Source organism: Eleutherodactylus coqui, chromosome 7, assembly GCF_035609145.1.
Source record: "Eleutherodactylus coqui strain aEleCoq1 chromosome 7, aEleCoq1.hap1, whole genome shotgun sequence".
NCBI classification, from domain to species: domain Eukaryota; kingdom Metazoa; phylum Chordata; class Amphibia; order Anura; family Eleutherodactylidae; genus Eleutherodactylus; species Eleutherodactylus coqui.
The window spans coordinates 164,410,962-164,438,040 of NC_089843.1; the positions used below are offsets into that span (position 1 = coordinate 164,410,962).

General features: G+C 43.6%; 1 protein-coding gene across 2 annotated transcripts; it reads left to right on the top strand.

Annotated features, from left to right (window-relative positions):
* The first annotated feature begins 6,821 nt into the window (after positions 1-6,821).
* Positions 6,822-25,561, top strand: LOC136572922 (dehydrogenase/reductase SDR family member 6). 2 transcript variants are annotated; one of them, XM_066573952.1, is made up of 10 exons: positions 6,822-6,891; positions 8,728-8,804; positions 9,610-9,688; positions 10,872-10,968; positions 13,677-13,785; positions 14,695-14,755; positions 16,609-16,722; positions 18,993-19,051; positions 19,134-19,226; positions 22,082-25,561. In XM_066573952.1, the coding sequence occupies exons 2-10, from the start codon at positions 8,733-8,735 to the stop codon at positions 22,133-22,135; spliced, it is 738 nt and encodes a 245-aa protein (XP_066430049.1). In that variant the 5' UTR covers positions 6,822-6,891; positions 8,728-8,732; the 3' UTR covers positions 22,136-25,561. The 2 variants fall into 2 exon arrangements, with proteins under 2 accessions (XP_066430049.1, XP_066430050.1); XM_066573953.1 differs by having other exon boundaries at positions 6,854-6,891; positions 8,732-8,804.
* The last annotated feature ends 1,518 nt before the right edge of the window (positions 25,562-27,079 follow it).

Genomic DNA, 27,079 nt, shown 5'->3' on the forward strand with positions numbered 1-27,079 from the left:
GGGTCACTCCACAATCACTCGCAGACAAATTGCTCAGGAAGAAAGCTTAGCCTAAATGCACCCCGCACAGCATCCGCATGGGTGTCACAATTAAAGGGGTTGTCTCGCGCCGAAACGGGTTTTTTTTTTTTTTTTTCATAGGCCCCCCGTTCGGCGCGAGACAACCCCAATGAATGTGTTAAAAAAAACAAAACATATTACTTACCCGAATCCCCGCTCTGCGACGTCTTCCTTCTTCCTACTTCTTCCTTCACCAAGATGGCCGCCGGGATCTTCACCCACGATGCACCGCGGGTCCTTTCCCATGGTGCATCGTGGGCTCTGTGCGGTCAATTGCTGATTCCAGCCTCCTGATTGGCTGGAATCGGCACACGTGACGGGGCGGAGCTACGATGACCAGCTCTCCGGCACGAGCGGCCCCATTCACCAGGAAGAAGACCGCACAGCGCAAGCGCGTCTAAAAACGCCAGAAGAAAGCGAAATTAGACGGATCCATGGCGACGGGGACGCCAGCAACGGAGCAGGTAAGTGAATAACTTCTGTATGGCTCATAATTAATGCACGTTGTACATTACAAAGTGCATTAATATGGCCATACAGAAGTACTTAACCCCACTTGCTTTCGTGAGACAACCCCTTTAAGTATCTCTGAGCGGTGATCCTAATGGCAGACTGACACACAGGAAAAACACCTGTGTTGTGCATAGGTACCTGTTTTTAGTTAAACTGAGGTTTGGTGTGCTCGCTTTCTGGAAGCGACTCTCTCCTCACATCCACTCTCCATGTGCTACAGGATGTTCTTCCTCCATCTTCACCTACATGGAAGCTGCTGGTTCTTCCAGGCGGCTCTGTGTTAGCACGCTGCAGCAGGCCAGATGAAAGGCCTCCACTAACACAGATTAAACAAGACAGCCCTTTCCTGCTCTCTGACACTCACATTTATGTCCTCACTTGTACCACATGACGCAGTAGAACAGATACATTCACATGCAGACACAGCTGACAGGCAATGATTTTATCACGGTTAACTCTTCAGTCGCGTCAGCTGTGCAACACACATACAGAAAATGACATGACAGTTTTACACCGTGCTTCCACATAAGTCAGTTCAAGTTAGGACATTCAGACCGGGATGTCATGGGCACTGCCCAAGACACTCAACTGGAAACGTTCTGCTCGCTCTCCAGGCAAGGTTGTCTAGATAGACTTTTCATTAGCTGAGAGAAGCTTTTGCTGTGTTTCTCACCCCCAATTCCTCTTAAGGCTCATTTAGACTTAACGATGGTCATGCAAACGCACAAAATGCGTGATAATCGTTACGCCCAAACATGAGTCATCGTGCATTTTTTGATTGCTTTTTGTTTTGTTGCTGAGTTTCAGCCTGCATAAAAATCGTCGGCTCGTTGACTTCTCGTTGCAGTTAAACACTCCCCGCTCACTGTTTCATGTAGGAATGTGAAGCACTGAACAATTCTCAACGATCTGCCTGTCTAAACATTCTGCACGAACTAGCGGTGACATCACTTGCTCATTCAAATGAGATTCGGCTCACATAAAAGGGACATTATTATTCCCAGGGTCCTCTAGAAGATGAGGAACGATTAAGCGATCGTGTAGTCATCCTGTTCTGGCCACGAAGGAGATGGTTCCTGTTAGTCCTGGATTTGCGTCAGAGCCATTATTGGAGGCTTTCAGTAAAACAGGACTTTTTCATCCAAGGGGAAATATGCTTCCTAAACCTGGCGAAGCTACATCTGACAGTCGGGCTGTTGACCGGATAATCGGGGTCAAGCAAGGGTCTGGTCTGAAGGCATGGTCAACACCCTATTATCGAAGAGCCTCCACAATGAGGGCTTATAACGAAGTGTGGAAAAAGATTAAAATTTGGTGCAGCTAAAATATTGCCCTTATAGAAGTTTTAGCAGACCATTGGTTTCTCCAGAATGGGTTTCATTTGGCTTTGAACTTTAAGACTCTGAGTGCATTTCTCAGAATGAATGCTCTGTCAGAAGCCATATTCACCAACCGTTCCCTGAGCAGAAGACTTCTTTTTACCTCTCTGGTTTTGTAGTTCTGAACCGTGTGTTTTCTCCTTTTGAACCCTTCATTATCATGAAGCTCATAATCTGATGTGGCTAGGGAACAAATTGATCAAATGAATGGTGCCCCTTCCATTTAAACCACCACTGCTAGTAACTCCCATAACCATTGCAGCTCAAAGAGGAAATAGTCATTCACTGCTCCACATATAAAACCATCTTTATTAATAACGAATGCATTTAAAATGTACTCACAGATGTCAAGATGACTAACGGCACAAATACCAAAGCCAGCCAAATGTGATCGTAATGCTAAATCCAAACAGTAAAAATATCCTAATAAAGGCGACTACATCATAACCAATAAAAACATCAGTCCCTATGATGTAAGAAGATGCACTCTATCCAATGAAATATTAACTCTAAATAACTAATTGCAATGATAATACTGCCACAAATATCCTAAAGTAATCATATTGGAGCTGCATATTAAAGTGCAGTATTAATAATAATCTTTGTATAGCGCCAACTTATTTTGCAGCGCTTTTAAGCATGGGAGAACACAGACAATATAACAATTACATAAAAAGAGGTCCGTTGCAGCATAAGTTTGTGCAAGTTAGTGAAATAACTTTATTCCTCCCTGCCAAGGGTATACAGCCATGTTTTGATCCTCAGGGTCTTTGTCAAGCTCAGAAATTAGTGAATTATGTGAACCATAAATGGTAAAAAGCAAACAGCAATAGACCAATCATGTTAAAATAACGTACCCTCTTTTTAAATAGATGCGACAGATGTGATCAGTTTACCAATTACGACTTAATACAGTACTAGAAATATACATACATATATATCGGAAAGGATCCCTCCATACGCCATCTCCATGGTGCACATGCCGGCGTCCTATAACCGTATAGCACATGCGCGGTATTTGTAGCCATAACTGCGATATAAAAAGTAAGAAAATCATACTCTGCGTCATATGTGCATGGGATCTGTAGCAGTCACCACAATATTTACCAAGTCCCATACAGAGTACCAAAATCGTGCATGTGCATTTATTCCATGTAGTGTCGCAATATTTCATCATCATCATCCACAAAATAGCCAATGCAAAATGTCAGAGACCGCGCAGGCACGCTAGTAGAGATGAGCGAACGTGCTCGTTTAGGACAACTACTCGCTTTTTTTCGAGTAACTGTCTACTCGAATAAAAAGATTTGAGGGGGGGGGGGGGAATGGGTGAGGTAACGGGGGAGCTCTCTCTCTCTTTCCCACCCCCGGCGCCCCCAAAATCTTTTCGCCCGATTAGGCAGTTACTCGAAAAAAGCGATGCTCGATTGAGTAATTTGCTCTAAACTAGCATGTTTGCTCATCTCTACATGCTAGATCAATGCAGCCTCGCAATTCATTTGCAGTGTCTGGGGTGTTACCCTAGAGACCAAAGAGCGTTCCAGGCTCACAGTGATATCAAAAGAGGTCTTGTATCTCTGTGTAAAGTATATAGCAATTGTGCTGGCAGCCATAATTGGCCATCCAACCGAAAAATTATGTCTATAACTCACCATATAGAGCGATACCAATTGTGGTGACCATTGAATTGTAAAACAGTATACACAGCTTTCCTACAGAGGGGATGCTAATAAATGAAACATCCCATTCACATTTCCACAGATACCATATGAGATGTTACTAGGTATAGCAACCATAGAAAGACCTCCATATGTATTAATGTGGTATATCCTCTTAAAAAAAAAAACCAGCCGACTGGAAAAACGGCAGGCTGATATACGCTCATGAGAAAGAGCACTAAAGTAGAGATGATGTATACTGTGTGCTTGTAAAAAGGGCAGCATGGGCAGGATCCAATCTAATTAACATGACAACAACCTAAAATAAGAGAGGAGACAAAAAAATAAGAGAAGAAAACATGAATACAATATAGAACACATCACAAACCTCCTAAACGAAATGCCAAGCCTTAAAGATGCATAACATATTAGAAATGGGGCATATAGTGATACTCAAGATTTAAACCACTGGGGGTCAGCATATCAAGCTCAAAGATCCACTTGAGTTCCTTCCTTCTTAATTGTAAGATACGCTCTTCGCCTCTCGGTAATACTCTAAATTTAAGTTGACTGATAGAGTGGTTATATTCAAGAAAGTGCTTAGACAATGGTAATTCTTAGATTTTTGTTCGTATCGTAGTCTTGTGCTTTACCATGTGTGTCCTAACGTCCATTGTGATTTCACCTACATAACCAAGGCTGCATGGGCACATAATCAAATACACAACATAGAAGAAGCACAAGTGTATCTTTCCCTGATGTTATATCTAGAGTTGAGCGAACTTACTCTGCCGAGCTTGATGCTCGTTCGAGTATCAGCGTACTCAATGGTGCTCGTTACTCGAACAAGCATCAAGCTGTGTTCGACCCCGCCCCAGTTTTTGGCTCCACCCCACTGTGACGTGCCTGTTTTGGCCCCTCCCTGCCTCGATGCAGGGCGCTTCATTGGCAAATTTTTTTGTCTGGCAAGCAGGGGAAAGAGAGGGGGGGGGGGGGGAGCTCTGCACCCGGCGTCCCACATACAAAAATCCTCGAGTCTCCCATTGTAGTCCATGGGGTTCGTTACTCGAGTAGAGCTCTGAAAATTTTAGGAAAAACTTGACTCGAATAACGCAGACTCGAGCATTTGGGTGCTTGCTCATCTCTAATATTTACCCTAAGCTCCACCCTGACATTTTCTAAGGATGAAGTGCAATTCTTGGGTGTTATGGTGCCCAAAGATGGGGCTAAATTTAAGTCAGATTTATATACTAAGCCAACTGATAGAAATAGCCTCCTATTATATGATAGCTACCATCCTATGAAAATGATCTCTCCCTCGCTTCCAAAGTTCTAATTTTACACAAGAAGTCACTGGTCTCCCGTATAAAAGATTGCGACCCTTCTGCAAATACTCTCAATGTCCTGTTCAAAAAACGGGCACAGCTACTAAATAAAGAGCCACACCCTGAGACGATGGGCCTCCCAGAGGGGTTCTGTAGACTTTTATGGATCTTAGGTAGGGTAGAAGGTGTGGGGAGCCATGGGGGGGCAGGGGGACTAGGTCAGGAGATTTAGTATGCCTCCCTGAAGAGGTGCGTTTTTAAGGTGCATCTGAAATTTGGTGCCTCAGGGAATGTCTGGATGCCTTGGGGTAGAGCATTTCAGAGGATTGGTTCTGCTCTGGTGAAGTCCTGTAGGCGAGCATGTGAGGTTCTTATTAGAGCGGTGTTTAGTCTGAGTGTGTTAGTGGATCGGTGTGTGCGTGCTGGGTGGTGTACAAACAGGAGGGAAGTGATGTACGGTGGTGTGGCGCCATGGAGAGCTTTGTGGGTGAGGGTAAATTTAAATTTAGTTCTGCAGTGGATGGGCAGCCAATACAGGGATGGCATAGTGCGGGGGCATCTGAGAAACGGCTAGATAGAAAAATGAGCCTAGCCGCCACGTTTAATATGGATCAGAGAGGGGAGAGCCTGGTGCGAGGAAGGACAATGAACAGCGAGTTGCAGTAGTCGAGTCAAGAGTGCATGCGGGCGACAATGAGTGTCTTTAGCGAGTCCGTGGTGAGGAACAGACAGATTTTAGTAATATTTCTGAGGTGCAGGTGGCATGTTCAAGCCAGAGATTGGATATGGAGTGGGGGTGGGGGTAAAGGAGAGGTCACAGTCCATTGTGACCCCAAGGCAGTAGACATGCTGTCTGGGGGTTATAGTGGTGCCAGATATGGAAATGTTGGGGGGAGGTCAGTTTTTGATAGGTTAATTTTGAGAAAGAGGGAGGACTTGGTGTTACAGACAGCGGACAGACAGTCGGTGAGGTTTTAGAGGAATGGTGCTGGGATGTCAGGGGAAGAGGTGTCTAGCTGGATGTTGTAAGCATAGAGATGGTATTGGAGGCCGAATTTGCGGATGGTTTGTCCAATTGGGGCTGTGTAGATAGAGAAGAGAAGGGGACCAAGGACCGAGCCCTGACAGCGAGAGGAAGGGGAGAGGACATAGAGCCAGCAAAGGAGATGCTGAAAGAGAGGTAGGAGGAGAACTAGGGGAAAGCCATGTCCTTCAGGCCGATAGAGTGAAGCATAGTGAGAAGGAGGTGATGGTCAACAGTGTCAAATGCAGCAGAGCGGTCAAGGAGGATTAATAGGGAGTAGTCATCAGGTCATTTAATACTTTTGTGAGGGCAGTTTTGGTCGACTGTAATAAATAAATTACCTGAAAGCACTGCAGAATAAGTTGGTGCTATACAAATAACAAGTCCCTCCACCCCACCCCCCAACCATGAGGGGCCCACATCAAGTAGATGATTCAGAATAACCTCTCTGCCTAATTATGTCTGATAGTTTGTCTAGAAATTTATTGTAAATTCTCAATTTTTACAGAAAACAAGCACATATTATTTATTTCCTTTAGACACTCAATCTGTAAATGTGAACCATGGGGATATCTTCTTGTGAAGTAAACCATTCTGTACCAGCCTCCATGTTAGCTTTTTTTTATTATTTTGGCTTGTGTAGTAATACATTATTACAGTATTGTACCCTCCTGTCCCGTTGTACGCAGTTATTATACGTGCCATATAAACACTGAGACCATCTCTACCTGCGAACACAACGCACAAGCAGGCAGCTGCAGACTTTACAACTGTTTGTACTTCCATATATTCAACACTAGATGGCGCCCGGCTCCTTGTGACCGCCTGTAACGAATGCTCTTATGCTAAATCAGCGGGAAGTGGTTCCTTTGTGCCACGTGACTGCTGACAGTCCAAAGCTCGCGCAGTGCAGCCCGGGGCCGTGAACACAGGTCGGTGCTCCGGTATCTAACCGATAGTCCGTAGTGCGGTACCAGCATACAGCAGATGCAAGCACTGGCACATGTATGGGGTCTGTCGGGCACGGTGCCCCCTCAGCAGGGTTCAGTCTTTCATCATTGCTGTATGGAGTGGGTTGCAAATTGATCAAAGCCATTTAACCCCTTAAGGCCGATTTTATTCCGAAGGTTTTTTTATTTTCACCTCCTCTTTTCAAAAGCCATAACTTTTAATTTTTCCGTCTGCGCGGCCGGGTGAGGGCTTGGTTTTTGCGTGGCAAACTGCAGTTGTCATTGGTACCATTTTTGGGCGCACATGCTGTATTGTAAAAGTTTTCTGTTTTTGGACGGCAGAGAGAGGAAATGCATTGTCTTTTTTTTTTTTTTTGAACAATGTATGGCCGCCTGCAGACGGCCGGGTCAGACCCCACTGTGAGAATTCTCGCAGCGGACCTGAGCCCCTGCAGGGACCAGTGTGGCGCTCACCTGTCCCGCGGCTGCAGCTCTTTTATGTTCTGGCTGTCAGCGCAGAGCGCGGCCGGGAGTGACATTTCTGTGCCGGCCTCTGCGCGACCCGCACGGAAATAGAACATGCCGCGATTAGTTTTCCGTGTGTGTTTTCACGCGGACAAATCGCAACCGTCTGCATAGGATTGCGTTTTGCAATGCACTCCTATGCAGGCATCCAGGGGCGGGAAATTTCCGCAGAATTTCCACCTGTGTGCAGGGGCATAATCATACAACATAAAAGACATGATGTTTGCTGCGGGTCGGTACGATTATGACGATACAAACTTTTTTTTTTTTTTTTTCTTTTTTAAGGCTTTTCTTTTTTTGGGGGGAAAATGTACCTGTTTTGACATTGGAGCATTCAAAGTCCCATGCGTTCTTTTATTTTCCCATGGATGGAGCTCCGTGAGGGCTTGTTTTTTTTGCGGGACGAGCTGTAGATTGCATTGGTGCCATTTAGAGGTAGATACAACTTTTTCATCACTTATACTGCATATTTTAAGAGGCAAAATAAGCATTTTGGCTTCGTTTTTTAGTTGTTTTTTACGGTTTTGGCAATGCAGGATGAATGGCATATTCAATTTTTTGTACAGGTCGTTATGGCTACAATTATACTAAATATGTGGGGGGGTTTTTTGTTTTTTTTTTATAAAAATTGGGGAAAGTTTTTTTTTTTTTTTTTTAACAGTATTTTTATCAAACTTTTTTTAGTTATGTCCCTGTAGGGGACTTGAACCATAAAAGCTATTATAATGCAATGCCCAGTCAATGTACATTGCGGCATTTAGGGGGTTAACAGCAGGGATTGCTGTTCTCATCGATCCCCATTGTTGCAGTGGCAGGCTGGCACTACTAGTCACAGCCAGCTCTCACTGGAGGATCGCATGGGCTCACTCCTGCGCCCCCGCCATTCGCAGGTTGTAAGTTTATGTCCTGTTGCATTAAGTACCATGCATTCAGGTACTTTAACCCCTTAACATCCTGTGGCGTTAAGGGGTTAAAGTTGTGCTATACGCTGTCACTTTAATAAATATGGCACGTAAACAGAGAAGGTGGGGTGGCTATATACGCAAGCGGGGCCTTACAGGGGTTTTCTGATGGACGGGGTCTACGGCTCAGGCTTCCGTCCATCATCTGGTGGCTCTGCTCACTGTTCAGTGCAGCGGGCCGGATGTTGTCATCAGTGAACAGGAAGGGGATGCTGAAGTTTACTAACAATTCTGGTAGTTATTGGACATGTATGATGTGGATCAGTAGCTGGAGACAATCTGTTGCTTTTATTATATATGTAATTAGATGTTTTCTGTTGATTTATTTCAGCTAGAATGGGTCGCTTGGATGGAAAAGTAATTTTGCTGTCAGCAGCAGCGCAAGGAATTGGACATTCTGCTGCCATTGTAAGTCCGTTGCTTCACCCTGTTTAGTCAATATCACTGCTCTCCAGTTATTTAAATTGTGCAGTCACCTTACCGTGTTTCCCCGAAAATAAGACACTGTCATATTAATTTTGCCCCAAAAGAGGTACAGTGTCTTATTTTCGGGGTGTCTTATACTTGCCTAGACGAGGGCGTTCTGGTGCCTTGTGTTGGTCTGCGGAGCAGCGGCAGGCTGTTGTGTCCTCCGCGCTGACAGCATTCTCTTCCTGGTAACGGGGCTTTGAATACCCCGCCTCCAGCAAGCAAGTAGTGTGATTGAATCACGAGCGCCGTGGCTCAGCCAATCAGAGCCGGCGCTCAAAAAACCCATCACAGCCATCGCCTTGGTTTATCGAGCACTGCACATTGATTGGCTCAACTGCACCGCTCAAAAAACAATCAATATAGTGCTTGAAGAACCAGTCGCAGCCATCGCATTGGTTCATCGAGCGCTGCATTGATTGGTTTAGCCGCAGCACTTGAGGACCAATCAGAGCCATCGCTTGCTAGAGGCGGAGTTTACAAACCCCGTTACTAGAAAGCGATCTCCTGTTGGCAGCTGAGGACTGCAAGCAAGCATGCCGGGACTCTGGAAACCAGCGGGAGGGACTCGGACGGCGCCTGCTAGGTAATGTATTGCTTTTTTTATGTAGTTTGGTTAGGGCTTATTTTGGGGGTAGGGCTTATATTTCAGGTTGGTTAGAAAATGAATTGTGTAAGATGGAAGTGTTTTTCTGCTAACGGTTGATAAATGGTTGTAGTAGTTCTATTGTTTTTCTGTTTTTAGGCATTTGCTAAAGAAGGAGCAACAGTGATTGCGACAGACATCAATGAGGAGAAGCTGAAAGCTCTGGAATCGTACAAAGGTAGTTCTCTCCACCTGGCTAGTGCTTGTTATTCCGGACGGATGTGTTCACACAGATCCAATTTGCTGTTGACTTTCTGCATAAAATGTGCTGCATAATCTGTACCATTTTACCTAAAGGGGTGAAATCTGCTGCGGATGCAAGATTTGTATCAGATGGTCCAGATTTTTTATGGGTTTGTTCCTGCTGCGGAAAATTCACAGCAAATCAGCGACATGTGAACGCACCCGAACTGGGAATTGTAACCGCGATTCAATGTCATAAAATTTCCCAAATTGTTGAAGAGACACTGTGCCCAATTAAATGGCAGACACCATAAAACATACTTGCTTAAAGGGAACATCAGCACTCTTTACTAATGTGAACGAAGAACAGCACTAAAAAATAGTGGTCTGAATTGTGACATGGCTTTTGATGTGGAAATGCTGCGAATTTTGGCGCTGATTATACGCTACACATGAACGTAACTTTAGGGGGGTTTAAGACAGGATAAGTAGTTACACACAGCAGCGATAGTCGTTGAGCGAATGGCGGGGAAGAGCACCAGAGATCTCTACCAGCCGTCCACCTCCATTTACTGCGAAAAGGCAGTCTTCATAGATGGACTGAGAGAGAAGTCGCTCACTTGTCGTTCTCTTTCAGTTAGCTGAAACAGGATGGCTAACGTCTACTGAGTAACTTTTGCTCTGTATCCTGTCGGTTGCCGAGCCTACATGGGGGGGGGAGAGGCAGTCACCCATAATCACTTGTTTAAGGGATTTATTTGGGCGACTATCGGCCCATGTAAAAGTACCTTAGCCTGGGCTGCTGAATTCGCCCCATTTTTCAGCCTGGGCTGCTGAATTCGCCCCATTTTTCAGCCTGGGCTGCTGAATTCGCCCCATTTTTCAGCCTGGGCTGTAATTCATTAAGACTAGAGAGATGTTTGTGCATGGTGGCTCGGCACCGTGGATTTTGTGGCCTGCCTCCACACTGAGATATCATTCTAGTCTCATTGACATAAACACAGAGGTGGCACTAACGTTCTGGTGTGAGCTCCACAGAACGGGCAGAACCAGCTGATGGCTGCAGGAGGGAGGTTGTTTGGTTGTTTGGTTTGCCAACTGTTTTCTTAGCAGAATAATTAGAACTAAGAAGCTGTACTGTATAACCAGTAAATGTGATTTGTATGTAATTGCTGCAGGTATTCAGACAAGAGTAGTAGATGTCACAAAGAAGGAACAAATTGAAAAGCTCTGCCAGGAGATTGATAGAATCGATGTTCTCTTCAATGTAGCTGGGTAAGTAAATTGGGACCGCCATATCTAACAGCCCTTCCATCCTGATACATTATATAGCACAGAGCTGCAGTGACCAACACATCAGCTAGTCACATCACATGCCTTCATGTATGTTGTTGCCATTTATTCCAATGCCTTTCAGAATCCCACATATAACAGTTGTACTTAGTAGTGAGTTTTAACTGTGAAATACAGTAACAGAGGAGATCCCCCTATGTGCCAATGATGCCGTAATTCTGAAATTCTCAATGTGTTTTCCACACAAGCCATTATTGTTTGCATTCCCCTCACACAATCAGGGATTGTGATTGATTTGTATTTTAAAAATTTTGCTGTAAAATGTAGTAAAAGCATTGATGAACAACACAGTGTCAGATATATTATTATATAATAAGGCACTACTAATTCCAGAGTGCAGTAATTATTATTACATGGGGAGAACAGAAACAAAACCACTCTTACATGTAGTAATCAATTGATGGAAACAATAGGGGTGAGGGTCCTGCTCCAACGAGCTTACATACTACAAGTAATGGGGTGATACAGAGGGTAAAGGGGCTGGAGATGTGCACGGTATGGCGGAGATGTGCACGGTATGGCGAGGTGGACAGTGAGGGATGCTATACACAAACAATGGTCAGGCCGTATAGTGGCAGAATCGGTATGACTGCAGAGGGCGGTTGATTACGGCTAGCAGGGATTGCAGTCAGTAGGACAGGCAGCATGTTATCAGGCAGAGTACAGAGGGGTTTGGTTTAGGGGATACGGTATGCCTCCCTGAAGAGGTGCGTTTTTAGAGTACGCCTGAAATTGTATGTAAGGGATTGCTTGGATAGTTTTTGGGTAGCGCATTCCAGAGGACTGGTGCTGCTCTGGAGAAGTCTTGAAGGCAGGAGAGAGAGGTTCAAATTAAAGGGGCCCTTAATCTGATTTCATTAGTGGAGTGGAGGTTGCGGGCTGGGTGGTGGATTGAGATGGGGGAGGCAATGTAGGGCAGCGCAGTGCTATGGAGAGCTTTATGGATGAAGGCAGTGAGTTTGAATTTAATTCTGTATTTAACAGGCAGCCAGTGCAGTGACTGGCACAGGGCAGAGGCGTCCGAGTAGCTGCCGGGCAGAAGATGAGCCTGGATGCTGCAATTAGGATAAATTGGAGAGTCTGGCATGGGGGAGACCGATCAGCAGCGAGTTGCAATAATCGAGCCAAGAGTAGATGAGGGCAACAGTGAGCGTTTTTAGCGTGTTCACGGTGAGAAAATGGTGAAAGGTGCAGGTGACATGTTTGGGCCAGAGATTGGATATAGGGAGTAAAGGAGAGATTGGAGTCTAATATAATCCCCAAGACAGCCGACGTGCAGTCTGGGAGTTATGGTGGCACCACACACTGAGATGGAGATGTCAGGAGGAGGTCGGTTAGTAGAGGGCGGAAACACCAGTAGGTCAGTTTCTGAGAGGTTCAGTTTTAGGTAGAGAGAAGACATACTGTAAGACAGTAGACAGACATGAAAAAGTGCTCATATTACATAACAGAAAAAACACAAGCAATAGACATGACTAAGGTCTCATTCACATCAGCATCAGAAATTCCATTCGGGACCGCCATAGCTTAATTCCATTTAAACAGAGGCAAAAAATGATGCAGCAGGCTGCTCTATTTTATTCTAGCCGGGAGCCCAGCCAGAAACCGAACAGACCCTATTATAGTCAATGGGATCCATTCAGTGGCATCATAAGACGGATCTGTTCGGCCAGGAGGTGCCATTTTTCTGCTCCCCAATTTGAGCAGGAAATCGGAACCCCCAAACACTAATGTGAACCAACCCTAAACGAGTGACAGACCAGTATCAAGGTAGAGTAGACTCTGATAGAGAGGGCTTACATTGGAAGGGGAAGGAGACAGTAGGTTAGGGTAGAAGGTACTGATATGGTAAGTCTAGGGGCAGTAGGGTTATGTTAGTCTATAGGCTTTTTGGAAGAGGTGGATTTCCTTGTTGCCTTTTGAAGGTTTCAAAGGTAGGGTAGAATCTGATGGGTTTAGTGAGTTTCAGAGTCTGGGGGATGCATGGGAGAAAACTACGAGGTGATGAGTAGACAAGAGAAGAGCAGAGATGGTGGTTTTGTGATGATGGGAAGTTATCTGGACATTAGGTTGGAATGTATGGAGGGACGGGTTGTGGACAGCCTTGTATGGCATTACTTGTACTTGGAACTAAATTTGCTGGGGAATGGATAGCCAGTGAAGGGATTGGTACTGGAAAATGAGCAAGAGCCATAGGAGTGACGAGAGATAGGTGGATACATGCTGACACAATATAGCCAGCCAGTATGTACAGTGCTAGAGAATACAGTAAAAAGAAAAAAGTTTGGTACTGTGCAATGCTTCACTAGTTTTTCAGTCTTAAAGGAACACTCCAAGTAAAATAAAAACTCCGTTTTATATGCCTAATGCAGGGTCTAAGAGAGGGCTGTAATAACGCTGGGATTAGCTCTTTAATGGTTCTTTGAATACCTGTGTCGTTCACCGGCCCTCCGGCAGGCATAACACAGTATATATACCTGGAGTGCTCCTCTAATAAATGTGCCTTATTGTATACAGTAAGAATTCAGTCAAACTGTTCTTCATGATTTTGTTCCTTATGTAGCGGTGTACTGATCACTCTTTATCCTAAAGCTTGTTCATTTTACATTGTAATGTGTGTTATGTTACAGCTTTGTTCACCATGGAACCATATTGGATTGTGAGGAGGCGGATTGGGATTTTACTATGAATCTCAACGTGCGGAGCATGTATCTCATGATCAAAACATTCCTGCCAAAAGTAAGTGTACATTGTTCTCATTCATCCATAGAGTGCAAAATGTATTGTTAGACGCTTGTACTAAAGCGTTGTACCATAATAGACTTTTATCACCTATCCATTGTATAGGTGATAAAAGTTTGATTGGTGAGGGTAACCGCTAGGACCCCTACCTAACCTGAAAACGGGAGTCCCATGTCCTTCTGTCGCTTGCAGGCTCACTGCATTTATGCGCTGTGCCATCAGATTGAATGCAGTGGTGGTTGCACATGCTCGAACTTATTGTAACTGAGGTTGGCTTCACTCAAGCGCAATTGCACGCACCTTAGCGTGATGTTCTTGTGCTATGAACGATGCTTTTTTTGTGCACATATGGGTTTATTTTACTGTACGTCTTCTGCCCGCCACAAACAAAAGCACCAATTGAATTGGCTAATTAGTTCCAGAATTATGCAGTGTTTAACGCATCTCCTTGCTTATTACTTACACATTTTGCACCCCCCACTGACTTCTATGGGGACCTTTGGTGTTCAATTATGCAAAAACTCACACGTAAATTCTGTGCATGTGAAAGAACCCAGTAGAATAACTGGGTTGTATTCACTGCATACAGCGCGCACAGATACGTCCGTGTGAAGCCGGCCTCATTGTAATTCGGGATTTATGCTGCATTGTGCTTGTCCTGTATAATCTGACCTGCAGTCGTACTCCCTCTTCCATCTGTCTCTTACTACTTCTTAAATTATCAAATATATGTGAGCAAGGGGGACGGATAGAAAATGTGGCGCTATTTCTAGAAGAAAACAGCCATGTTTTTCTAATCCTGTAGAATCCCTTAACCCTGTCCTAGCTGGGCATTTTATCAATAACACAGAAAAGTTCGAAAGAATATTGGAAATTAGTATCAATGTAATTCTTAATGTTTTCTAGATGCTTGCCCAAAAATCAGGGAACATTATCAACATGTCATCTGTGGCCTCCAGTATTAAAGGTACACATCATTTAATGTTTTACCTATTTTGTTACTTAATATAAAACATTATTTATGGTTTCTTTTTGTGTATGGTGGGTTTTCATTCACTTTGCTTTTCCTGCCTTGATTGGTTTGGCATAAATGGGACAAGACAGCCGCCCACCCAGCCGCTCTGTAAAAATGAATATGTATGTGGATTATATATGTATGTTCCATTATATACAGTGGCACGTGTAAATCATTTATCAGGTGGAGGGCCTAGGTATGTATGTATCTGTGGACTAGGGCCAAGATATTAAAGCCATGCCAATGTTCTCAGGGATTATCCGTCTGTTTTAGGCAGCAGGGACATGATCTTTTTTTCATTTCCTTGAGCCCGGTAGGTCTTCGTGGCTAACATTAAACATAATTTAGTCCATCCATGATTTAGATCGAAGTGGTTAATAGTTTCATATTCCTTGGGTCATCAAGGATCTGCCTGTTTAAACGTCGGACATGCGATGTACAGGTTTTTTTTTTCTAAATAGCCTGCTTTTCCTGCGGAATCCGCAGCCTGTCTGCAATGTCGATTGCAGACTGGCCGCAGGTCCGGTGGCTTCCATTGACTTTAGTGTATCCATTTGTGTAATTGGGCTTCTGCCTGCTTATAATGCGACAGCATAATAATAGGAAGAAGAAAAGCGATTGCTGGCATGAAAAAACGTGAGAATTGTAATTTATAAATGCTCATCTTGTATGTAAGGCTGAAAAAAGACATATGTCCATCAAGTTTAGCCTGCTACCCCCCCCTAACCTCCAATGTTGATCCAGAGGAAGGCAACAAACACCCAATGAAATAGAAGCCAATTTTCCTCATTTTAGGGGAAAAAATTCCTTCCCGGCTTCAATCTGGCAATCGGAATAACTACCTGGATTACCGACCCTTCTGAAGTTATTAGTGACTATAACATGTAATACTTTTACACTGAAGAAAGGCATCCAGACTGTTCTTGTACTCTTTTAGACCGTTCACCATCACCACGTCCTCTGGCAGAGAGTTCCATAGTCTCTCTGCTCTTACTGTAAAGAACTGGACAGAAATCACTCCATTGCTGTATTTGTACCCAGGACTGTGACTATAACAAGGGAACTTCCTCTACATATAGAGGAAAGAAGGTTTCTACTCCAACATAGAAGGGGGTTATGTTGGTGTAGAAAGCTTATTTCCTCTATATGTAGAGCCCCTTGTTACTGCCATAGTCCTGGGTATAAATAGATGATGGAGAGATCTCTGTATTGGCCCCTGATATATCTGTACATGGTTATTAGATTGCCCCTCCACCGTCTTTTTTTTTTTTTTTTTTTTAACTAAATAACCCCAATTTTGATAACCTCTCTTGTTACTGTAGTTCACCTATTCCATTTATTACTTGTCGCCCACCTTTGAACCCGCTCAAGCTCTGATATGTCCTTCTTGAGGACCGGTCCCCAAAACTGTCCACAATATTCCATGTGTGGCCTAACCAGTAGAGAGGAAGAACAATGTTCACGTCATGTGCTCCTAGACCTTTTTTGATGCACCCCATGATCCTATTTGCCTTGGCAGCAGCTGCCTGACACTGGTTGCTTCAGTTAAGCTTTTATAGTTCCCTAAAACCCCCCAAGTCCTTTTCCATGTCAGTGTTCCCCAGTAGTTTCCCATTTAGTGTGTAATGGTGACATGTCTTTCCTCTGCCCATCTGCAGAACCTTATATTTATCAGTGTTAAACCTCATTATACAACTTGCTATATCGTTGACTGCCGCTCGTTACAGGTAATTGTATCTGCCTGTGACACAGGCCTCATACACTATGCATTTGGCAATTATACTTGTGTTATTCTTTCCTTGCAGGAGTGGTAAATAGATGTGTATATAGCACTTCAAAGGCCGCAGTCATTGGTCTCACAAAGTCTGTTGCTGCAGATTTCATTGAGCAAGGGATTCGGTGTAACTGTATATGTCCAGGTAAGTGAACTACAATGGTAGAACACAATGTAAAGCTTTATATACGCTCTCCTTTACATAATCCAACGACACACAAAAAAATGCTCTTTCTATTGTCCTGTTCAGTTTTCATTAGCTGACAAAAGATCCTCGTCATAGTGTCCTTTTACACAGGAGGTCTGTCAAGCGTTTTAGTGTCCGGCAGTCATCTCAGCGATAATTGCTCCTTCACACAGCAGTGATGATGGCTCAATGAATGGAGGCTGAGCAGGACAGAGATCGCTCCAGCCGCCCACATCCTTTCACAGTAAACAGGCAGTTGTTCATAGGTGAACCACTGCCTGTTTACACGGGCTGATTGTTATGCCTGCAGAAATTTAGCAACAAACGGATTAGTTCTCATCATCATTAAAAACACTGGACAACACAGCAGTGAGGGCAAGTAGGCCTCCTGCCCACAGACAGAGCGGGACACGCCCGCAGTTTTACACCACAGGAATCCTGCGGGAATAAACAAAAGTCCCCGCTGGCGATTGCGGAAAAATGCGGTTTTTACCGCATTTTCCCTTGCTCTCCATTAATACTATATTAATGGAGATCTCCCGCCGCGGAAAAACGCGGTGAATTAGAACATGTCGCGATTTTTTTTTTTTTTCCCGCGGCGCAAATCCGTGGCAGAATTCCGCATGTGAGGACTGAGCCATTAGGTTCAATAGAACCTAATAGCTACGTTATTCTGCCGCGGATTTACGCCGTGGGGAACGCAGTATAAATTTGGCAGTGGGCATTAGCCCTTTGGAGTATAAAGGGGCACTAACTTTTCAGACAACTTGTGCTCATCCACTAGCTTGCATTAGTCACATCATTTCTGCAATCTGCTTGCATTAAAAATATTGTTGCTTTACTACTCTAAATCCCTTTCAGCTTCTCTACAATCCATTCTCTGTCATTTATTACAGAGATTCTTTAGTAATCAGGAAACAATGATGTTTCCATAGCAATAGGGGGGAGAGGCTATCTTCACATCCGGCTCCCCTGCACTTACAACTTACAGACTGCATACTGACAGGTCTGCAGACACTGTGATGACAATTTCCACAGTCTCTTCCCTTCCTCTCCTACTATTATGTGGTGTGTGTCTGTGTATGTGCATATGTTACACACATTATCATTATCTGATTGGACCAGAGTGCAATGCAGCATGGGAAGTATGGACAAGGAAATCAGTACAGTGAACTACTGGCAAAATGTTAGGCTTGCTACACACCCCTTCGTTGAAAGTGGATTGCAAACAGCAGAACAGACAAATGGGGAAGAGCACCTGAAACTCAGAACTTTGTGTATTTTAGAAAACTTGTTTAAGGATGCTATTACACAGCAGTGCTTTTGTCTGTGTTTACAAATACACCAAAATCGCATTTGAAAAAAGCATGTAAAAATGTTCATCTCAGTAATGTCAACTGATAAACACATGCATTTTTCCAAAACACGTTTTTGCATATACTTTTCATACTGCGAAGACCCGCGGCAGATCGCCGCCGCTGCACACGAATCTCCGCTTGTGGACAGGGGGACGACGCTTTCCATAGCAACGCTATGGAAAGCTTTGGCCGGCGAATCACACCCTAAGGGTTATATGAAAACATGCCATGAGCCCTGTAGCATGTGGGACGAGACAGGACTTGTTGTTTGTATGGCGCTTTCAGGTAATTATAGGTACTCTACTCTACAAGTCAACCTTGAGCCAGCTACCTGAACCATGCAGGGATTGAACCTGCAACCTTCAGGTCATGAGCGAGAGCTTAGGACTGCATACTGCTGCCTTAACACTCTGTGCCACACAAGGCCTCCGAGCATGTATAGCAGGGCCATGTGAGGGGCACATTACACACTGAGCCCACTGAGGGAATTTCCAACAGACTGTCACTCAGGGGCCTTCTGCAGTGACAGAAAGAAGACTGCATGTTGTCTGTCATTTGTAGATATATGTGGGGCTTCCACACAAGAAAGTGCAGCCTAAGAAATACAGCCTGTCATTGATTATTACATCCACTCCAAGTCATAAGTTGTAAAAGAGTATAAAAAAACACCCAGCAATATTAGTGGTAAGGGGGCCCTTAGGCCCCCTAGTTTATGGGCCCATTCACAATTGCGACCCTTGCAACCCCTATTGCTATGTGCAAAGTAAATGTAACTATCATTATGGCGTCATTATTTTTCTCTTGCCTACACTAAGGATTAATTGTCATTGTAATGATTTGCATTAAAGTACAGATTATACATTTATGTAGGGACTGTGGATACACCATCATTGAGAGAAAGGATCCAAGCAAGGCCAAACCCTGAACAGGTAAGAACAGGAAATATTCTAGTATTTCTAGCTGAAATGATCTATTTGCAGATAATTCGCCATTTTCCTATGACTTAACTAGGCTTTAAAGGACTTCCTCGCAAGACAAAAAACTGGCAGAATGGCCACAGCAGAAGAAGTTGCTCATCTCTGTGTGTACCTGGCTTCTGATGAAGTAAGTGCTTTCTCGATGTTTCCAAATGTGGAACATAAATAAACAGGAAAGACAAATGAAGATGGAAATCGGAACAATGTACTGATGCATCCAGTGTATAGTCATCTCTTTATGGGAGGCAAAATCCATTGAGATCCTCTAAATCCTATGGCCCCATCTTACCTATCTATTTCAATAATGGTTTACTCACCACCTGACTGCTTTATGTGTCCTCCAAAGGCCCATTTAGACACAACGATTATCGCTCAAAATTTGTTCAAAAAACATAGTTTCAGCGATAATTGTTGTCTAAATGTGCCCGTTTTTCAGTTCTGCTTGAAAACTATTGTTGAGCAGAACAGCTGATAAATGCTGTCTTTGCTGTCCATGGTGCTGAATACTCCACGGGGAGCTAGAGATTACATTGTTTTCTCTTAGGGCCTGTGGCTGAACAATGGAGCTAATTACAGGGCTCAGACCTCCTGCGGAGTTCTGCAACAGCTGCCAGAAGCTCATTTGCATGCAAATGAAGCTGATAACATTCTAATGGCAATCTTTTGAAAGATTATCTGTGTGTGTAAATGGGCCTTAAGTAACACTGGGCATCCTGTGTAGGTACCCCAGGTCTCCTCCCCAGTGGCCAGGAACTTCAGGTGAACCTTCTGTCAATTGTACCTGAGGCCTGTAGGACATTAATGTTTCTGGGGGCTATTTGGCTGAGCTGTTTCATAGGGAATCTGTGTTATAGGGGGGGGGGGGGGGAGCATAAAACTACTGTTTCTAGAAATATGGAGATAGGGCGTTTAAGAGTGGTATGTGACTACTATGTTAAATTAATGTGCATCCTTGAATTGAGTCATGGCCCCCATTATATAATGGTCCATACACCACTGCCCTGGACAATAAAACAAAATCCCATTTGGGGTTCGTTCACAAATTAGCAAAATAAACATCAAAATCCAAACCGTATGGTGCGGTGTTTTACTTTGATTTGCAGCAGATTTCACCCCAGAGTGAAGGCGGCTGCAGATCCAGATTGTCACACGGATTATAGAGACTGAATTCATGCTGTGAATTCTGCAGTGTGAACATACTGTAACAGATCCAGTTAGATCAGCTGAGCGCTTTCCCATAAAGCTTACACTGTCCTTAGAGGTGCGTTAGTTGTCGCTGAAAAAGAAAGCTCTAGCATCGCTAGTTATCTTCTCTGAGCTGGCCGTAAAGAATGCTCTTGTCACTGACCTACTTCTGTGTCCTGCCTATATCATAACTGTTATGGGCTCTGTGGTGTTATACAAATTTAGACAGTTCTCATTGCATTTAAAGGGGTTTTCTGAAATGTAGAAAAAGTTACAAGAGCGGGCAATGGTGTTAAATAGAGAGGGGAAAGCATACTCATCATTTCAGTGGACTTCTTTGTCCAGCACTACCAATCTAGTCCCACCAGCCCAATTCTGGAAGACTGCAGCAGCCCGTTTATGTCTGCACTTTATTTTAAAAAAATTAAGCCCCTAGAAGGAGGAGTTGTTTTGCTGCAAGACTTTGCATGCAGTTACATCTCAGGCAGATATGCAAATGATTAGAGTTGGGGTGTGATTAGATGAACGGTCTTGCCACCTGAGGCCCTAAAAGCGGTCCCCCCTTGGCCTATAAAACTGCTCAGAGTCTACTTGTGTGTAGTGACCACTGTTTTTTTTTTTTTGTTTTTTTCTAAACTCCTGCTTTCCCGCGGTCCGTGGCACGGACGCAGTGACAGTTGGTGACAGGATGGTTGTATCGACTAATTGCCCACCATCTGGGCCGTTCTGACCAGAATGTTAAGCTGTGTTGGGACCAGTGGATGCGTGTGGGCACACAAGGTGATCGGGCTCAGGATGCCCTTGACAGTCCACCAGTAGAGAGACTCATGTGACAAGCACAAGCAGCTCCATCGGTTTTGTTGTCCGCCATCCAGAGACAAGGTGGCACCATCATTACAGGCCCCTGTATCATCTGAACATTTTCCAGGTGCTTGCTCTCTACGCACCCATTATGGCACCATAATCTTTGACATCCACCCACTGTCGCCTCCGTTTGCAGTTTTGTCATAAGCAACAAAACTGGACTGCTACGGAGTGGAACCAGATTGTCTTCAGCGACGAATCTAGTTTAATTTGGGGCCTGACAACGGCGGCGTTTTACTCTAGAAACAGCCTTGGTATCGTTTCTAGCTCCCCAGGGCTGACTGAATGGCATTGCCTGGTCTTCGTTTGCATCACTGCAGAAATAGAAGAAAAAGATGAAGTGGAGCAACCCTGGTGTGAGGAAATATAGAATAAAGGACCTGCTGCTAAGTACCAGACATAGGATGGAGAACTCTTTCTTTTTTTTCTGGTATTATTTCCTGGGAGGGTGCTGCCCATCCTACGAAATGTTATACCCACATGACGACTGTCCTATATATTTGCCAAAAGAGATCTAAATTTATTTATAAGAACCAGATTGTATACGAGTTTCGAAGTATGTGAACCTCTTCCTCAGTGCTCACTTGGGATACACGTCCCTGATGGTGTATCTCAGAAAAGTCCAAGCTTGATTGATTGATAGTCCTTATAAATAAATTTTAGATCTGTTTTGGCAACTATATATGACGGTCATCATTATCTGAAGGTTGCACCATATTCACCCCTGCTAAAGAAAGTTGTTGGTTTTTTTGCATCCTCGTTTGCATCACCGGAATGCTAGATGAAGGTTATCTGCAGACTGTTCATAATGTGTTCTCCCATATGATGTGGTGCTGTAAAATCCTTCATAGTTCCTAGCTTCTGCACTCTTATGTTATATGTGATCTCCATAGTATTACTTCTAAGATGAATGTTTTCTTCTTGTCTTTTTAGTCTGCTTATGTTTCTGGCAACGCACACATTATTGATGGCGGCTGGAGTCTGTAAATCGTAGGAGATGATTTTGATAACAGATGAACCAACTCACCAAAAATCAATGGAAATAGAAAAGTGTGTGAAACGAAAGTAAATGTGACCAGAAATATTTTTTTAAAGCTGAAAATACTCAAGTTCTAATATACAAATAAGTCTTGTATCAAAACCACAGAGTCTCCTTGTCATCCATAACAACCAGACTTTATTTTTTCTTGTTCATAGTCCTAATGATGCCCGTACATGTTAGATGAACATCAACTGTACTCTCCAGAGTTTCTGACTGATCGTCTAATGTGTCTAAGGGAGTCCTGACTATTTCCTGTTGGTAGATTAAAGGGGTTCTGTCATTAAATAAAACAATACTTTCCTATTCCTCCCCGTCAGTCCTCTTACCGCATCTTCTCCTCATCGATCTTCTCCTATCTCCTCCAGTCCTTCGGGTCACTTTACGTCCAGCTGGCTGAATCCTATTCTTCCTGCGACATTATGTCCATTCACAGGCAGGCTCTTTTCTGCAGGTCAATGTACGCTACATCACTAGTGATGCAGCGTTTCCTGCCTAGCATGGAGTGACGACTCCTATGCCGCGCTATTGCCGCGACTGTACATTTGCGCTGTCTTATGACAATAGTATATGAACACTGACGGCGAGACAGCACGCATGCGCAGTCTCGGCAATAGCTCAGGGTTCCCTGCTAGTCAGTGAACGTTATGTCACTAGTCACATAATGTACACTGACCTGCCAGAAGGACACTGCCGAGAACGGACACCCCAAAACAGTAAGAAGAAGAGGATCCAGCCAGCTGCAGGTGATGTGACCCAGGGGGACTGCAGGAGCCAGGAGAAGATGAGGTAAGAAGACTGACGGGCAGGAATAGGTAAGTAGAGATTTTTTTCCTAATGACAAAACCCCTTTTAAGTAAATATGAGAATCTTTGTAATAAATTGTAGCAGACAAAAATGCTTTATTCTCCACTTATCAGGCTCCTTTTCTCCTCCATCTCCCTCTGAAAAGCTGCTAAAGTCTGTCTTGGTAGGCAACACAGACTAACGACTCACTAACAGACCAGAAGCTGCCCACTGAAGTCTGTAGAAGTCATGGAGGGGAGAAAAGAGAAGCTGGTTGAGAGAGAAGCAGAGACAGACAGATGCTGCAGCTAACAGTAAGTGCTTTACTGTTTCACAGCTAAGGCTCTATTCACATCTGCATTAGAGGCTTTATTGAGAGCCTCCAACGCAGATCTGGCAAGAAATGCCGGTTGGAAAAGTTGTGCATGTAGGACGTTTTTGTTCGGTTCCTGCTTTTGCCCGGCATTTTTACCAAACAGACCTCATTATAGTCAATGGAGTCCTTCAGCAGAGCTTGGTTCCTTTTATGAGATGTATCCGGTCATCCAGGGGATTCCATTTTCCTGCTCCCATAAAAGAACAGGAAAACTGAATTCCTAATGCAGATGTGAAATTAGCTTAAACTGCTCGGTCCTTCTCTCTAATGCCCTCCATACTGCCACTGCCTCTCTGTATATGAGAGATTGTGATAGGGAAACAAGATCTCCTTTTCTTTTTATACAGTGTATGGGAGATGAAATAGCTGCTAATCACCACCCACAAGATCAGGGAAAACTGAGAATTAGAGATGGAGTCTGTGGAAGGGAAAGCTTCTTAAAAATAGAGGGTACAAATGAATGGCTCGGGGAATGAACAAAGTCAACTTTTAGCGACTTTCAAAAAAAACAGCTATTTTGTAGATTAATGTTGTAGAATGTGACGATGAAGGCAAATAAACGAAAAATGATCCTAGTCTGTTACAGCGCCATGCAAAGAAAACACAGTAATGGAAAAACGATGCAAACGGGATATGTTCAGGAATAACTGTGAATTTTTATGTCCATTGTACTTATGAAAGTGTTGTTTTTACATGCAAAAAACAAGGGAATGGAAAGTAAAGTCTGTAGCACTCCATACTATGCAGCATTGCAATGCATACAGCGAACCTTGGGCTTTGGAATTATGTCTTGTGCGTTTTAACTAAAGGCCCATTTAGACACAACGATTATCGCTCAAAAGATGTCTTTTGAGTGATAATCGTTGTGTCATTTACAGCGCAAGCTGACCGCTCAAATGTTGAATAATCGCCTTGCGCTCTGTGTGGAGGATGCAGAAGACAAGCGAGGCCGCTTGCCTTCTGCATCCAGCTGTTCTCCGCTCTGAGTGCCTGACTGTTATACAGCCGAGCGCTTCGAGCGGAGGATGCAGAAGACAAGCAGGGTGGCCCCGCTTGTCTTCTGCATCCAGCTGTTCTCTGCTTGGAGCGCCTGGCTGTTATACAGCCGACCGCTCCGAGCGGGGTATGTAGAACTCAGCTGGACCGCTCTGTTCTTCATACCCTGCCTGTCTTCAGGGAGCGGGATACAGCTGAAACAATAGTATCAGCTGTATCCTGCTGTGAATCCCTTTAAGGCTCATCGTTGTCTTTCAGCATTCTGAAAGATCAGCGACGGCTTAACAAAAACTGCACAATGTCGGTGCAGTTACACTCAACAATATCGCTCAAAAAAACTGCTTTTGAGTACATTTTGAGCGATAATCGTTGTCTAAATGGGCCTTAAGATGTAGAAACACTGAATAATCTACTCTTCTCTCATGTGGATAATTGCACTTATCTGCAGCCTCTAAAACAATTTGTGCCAACAGAATACCTAATTACTACGAGAATTTGCTACAACAGGGCGATATTCCAGATGATGATTAAGGGAAAGATGACCTCTTTTGATTATTTAGCTTTCATGTTTAGAAATGTTCCATGCATTAATTATTTTATAATATATGTAAGTCTTTACAAGTTCTGAAATGATCAAATGAAAACGATCAATTTTTTTAATAACAGCAGGCTTTGATAATTTTTTCCCTGATCCCTTCAAATCCTATAACAGTGCAAAATAGTGCATGCATGCACACTTAGTAGCTCATTCTCAAAAGTTACCTGGAAGTTCAGACATGTTTAAATTGAATCCTGATTGGTTGCTTTGAACAAGGTTACTTTTTTCTCTGAGACCACTTTAATACATGACCTAATGTGTTTAAGTGTCATCGTGTATAATTGGCAAATGCTGATGTCATTTATTCTATTTTTCTTTCGTTTAGCTTTTACTTTACTGACAAAACACTCAAATCATAAATAATTTTGCTTAACAGAAATTTGATTTATTTTGCATATACACAAAGGGACCTAAATCTTTGGGTTTTTCCTTGTAATTTACAGAACAGTTACTGATAATATCTCATTTTTAGTACAGGTTCAAATGTTTAGCCAGAACTCTATATGTCACCTTAAATTTAAACTAAAAGTAGACAAATGGCAATAAGTATTTCAAGTAATATGATTTTGTAGACCTGATGTAATATTAAAGACAAAGTAATAAAAATGATTACTTTCATGTTTGATTTCTTGCCTTTCCTCCACTTTACTTAAAGGGATTTTTCCACAACTTAAAGGGGTATTCTGAGATCTTTGTTATATGTAAAATCCAGCTCCGCTGCTATAAAACAAGAAGTCCTGATTGCCAGTGTTTGAGTACAGTCTGCAGTTCCAACCAGTTGACAGAACGCTATAGTCCCTGCAGCCAATGACAATGCTCCGTGCTCGATCAGTGAGCTCTCGTTGGCTGCAGTACCTGTGATGTCCTGTAAGCAGGCTGGGGAGCCCTGTAAACATGACATCCGGTACGGGATACAGTGGGGAGTGGTGACAATATGACTATTCCTTGTTTTATGGCAAGGGGAGCAGGATTTTATATAAAACAAATATCTTGGGAAAACCCATGTAAAATTGCTTCACAACTGCTCTTTCCTTTATGGTTGCTGCTGACAATAACATGTGACTGCTGCAGCCAATCACTGGCTATAGAAGGTCACTGTGTCCAGTGATTGGCTGCAGCAGTCACATGTACTGGTCAGCAGGAGCTAGGAAGGATGGAGTGGTTGTTTCCTAACCGGTTCAGCTGCGCTTGTTTGTAGTCTTCAGCCAGCGCTTTCTTGGTCAGGGGGTTCAAAAATTCCGCCTCCAGCAAACGTTGACTCTGTTTGGTTCTTGTGTGCTGCAGCTCAACCAATCGCAGCCATTGAGTGCTCAATCACTGAGATCTGTGATTGGCTATGACTTCCCATACACAGTCTCACTGCAGCCTGTAAATAAACACTGGGCACAGAGGACCAAGCAGCTGGGTGGGACAGCCAGGGGAGGTGACTGTATGTCTGTTTATTATGTTCTTGCATGGGTAAAATGGGTTTACAAAAAACAAATAATTTGGACACTCCCTTGGTGAAGAGCCCGTTTTATGCTCTAATGCCCAACCAAATTTTAGGGTTTTTATTTGTCTTATTCCTAAAGCCATAGCTTTTTTAATTTTTCCCTCGAAAAATAGTTTTTTGTAAGACAAGTTGTAAATTTTAATGGCAATTTTTGTTTGGGGATCTACAAGGCATACCCTGTAACACAGCTACCCTCATGTCAATATCGACTGCTATCGATAAAGGCACAGGGAATGCCCTCTTGGACGTCGGTCCGGAAAGGAGAAAGCGCGATGTTTCCATATTCAACGTGACAGTCATTAGTCTCCACTTCATATCATCTGATCTAGATGGTGCTTGTCTCCCTTTTCAACTTGTAGGTCTCTTGTCTTAAAATTGATGATCCATTGTGCCATGCAGTGAGAGTTAACTCTGCATACCTTGCCCTTCAAGGTAGCATGTGGGGTTTGTAAGGGCAAGTGATGCAAACCTCACAACACGCTTAACCTGGTTAATCCAATGTACACCTAAAAGATGTTTCATGTAAGGAGTATAACACTTTTCCACTGCTGTGAGCAATCTAGAGTAATAGACTCTGCATTTCTGAACTTTCTTTTGCCTATTCTGTAACAAAATGGAAGAAATGGCTTCCTCTTCGCATTCCA

Excerpts from the sequence above, each read along its gene's own strand:
- LOC136572922 (XM_066573952.1), top strand. The coding sequence starts at position 8,733 with ATGGGTCGCTTGGATGGAAAAGTAATTTTGCTGTCAGCAGCAGCGCAA. Across the intron at positions 10,969-13,676 it reads GTTCTCTTCAATGTAGCTGG|CTTTGTTCACCATGGAACCA; the intron begins GTAAGTAAATTG and ends GTTATGTTACAG. Across the intron at positions 16,723-18,992 it reads GTGTAACTGTATATGTCCAG|GGACTGTGGATACACCATCA; the intron begins GTAAGTGAACTA and ends ACATTTATGTAG.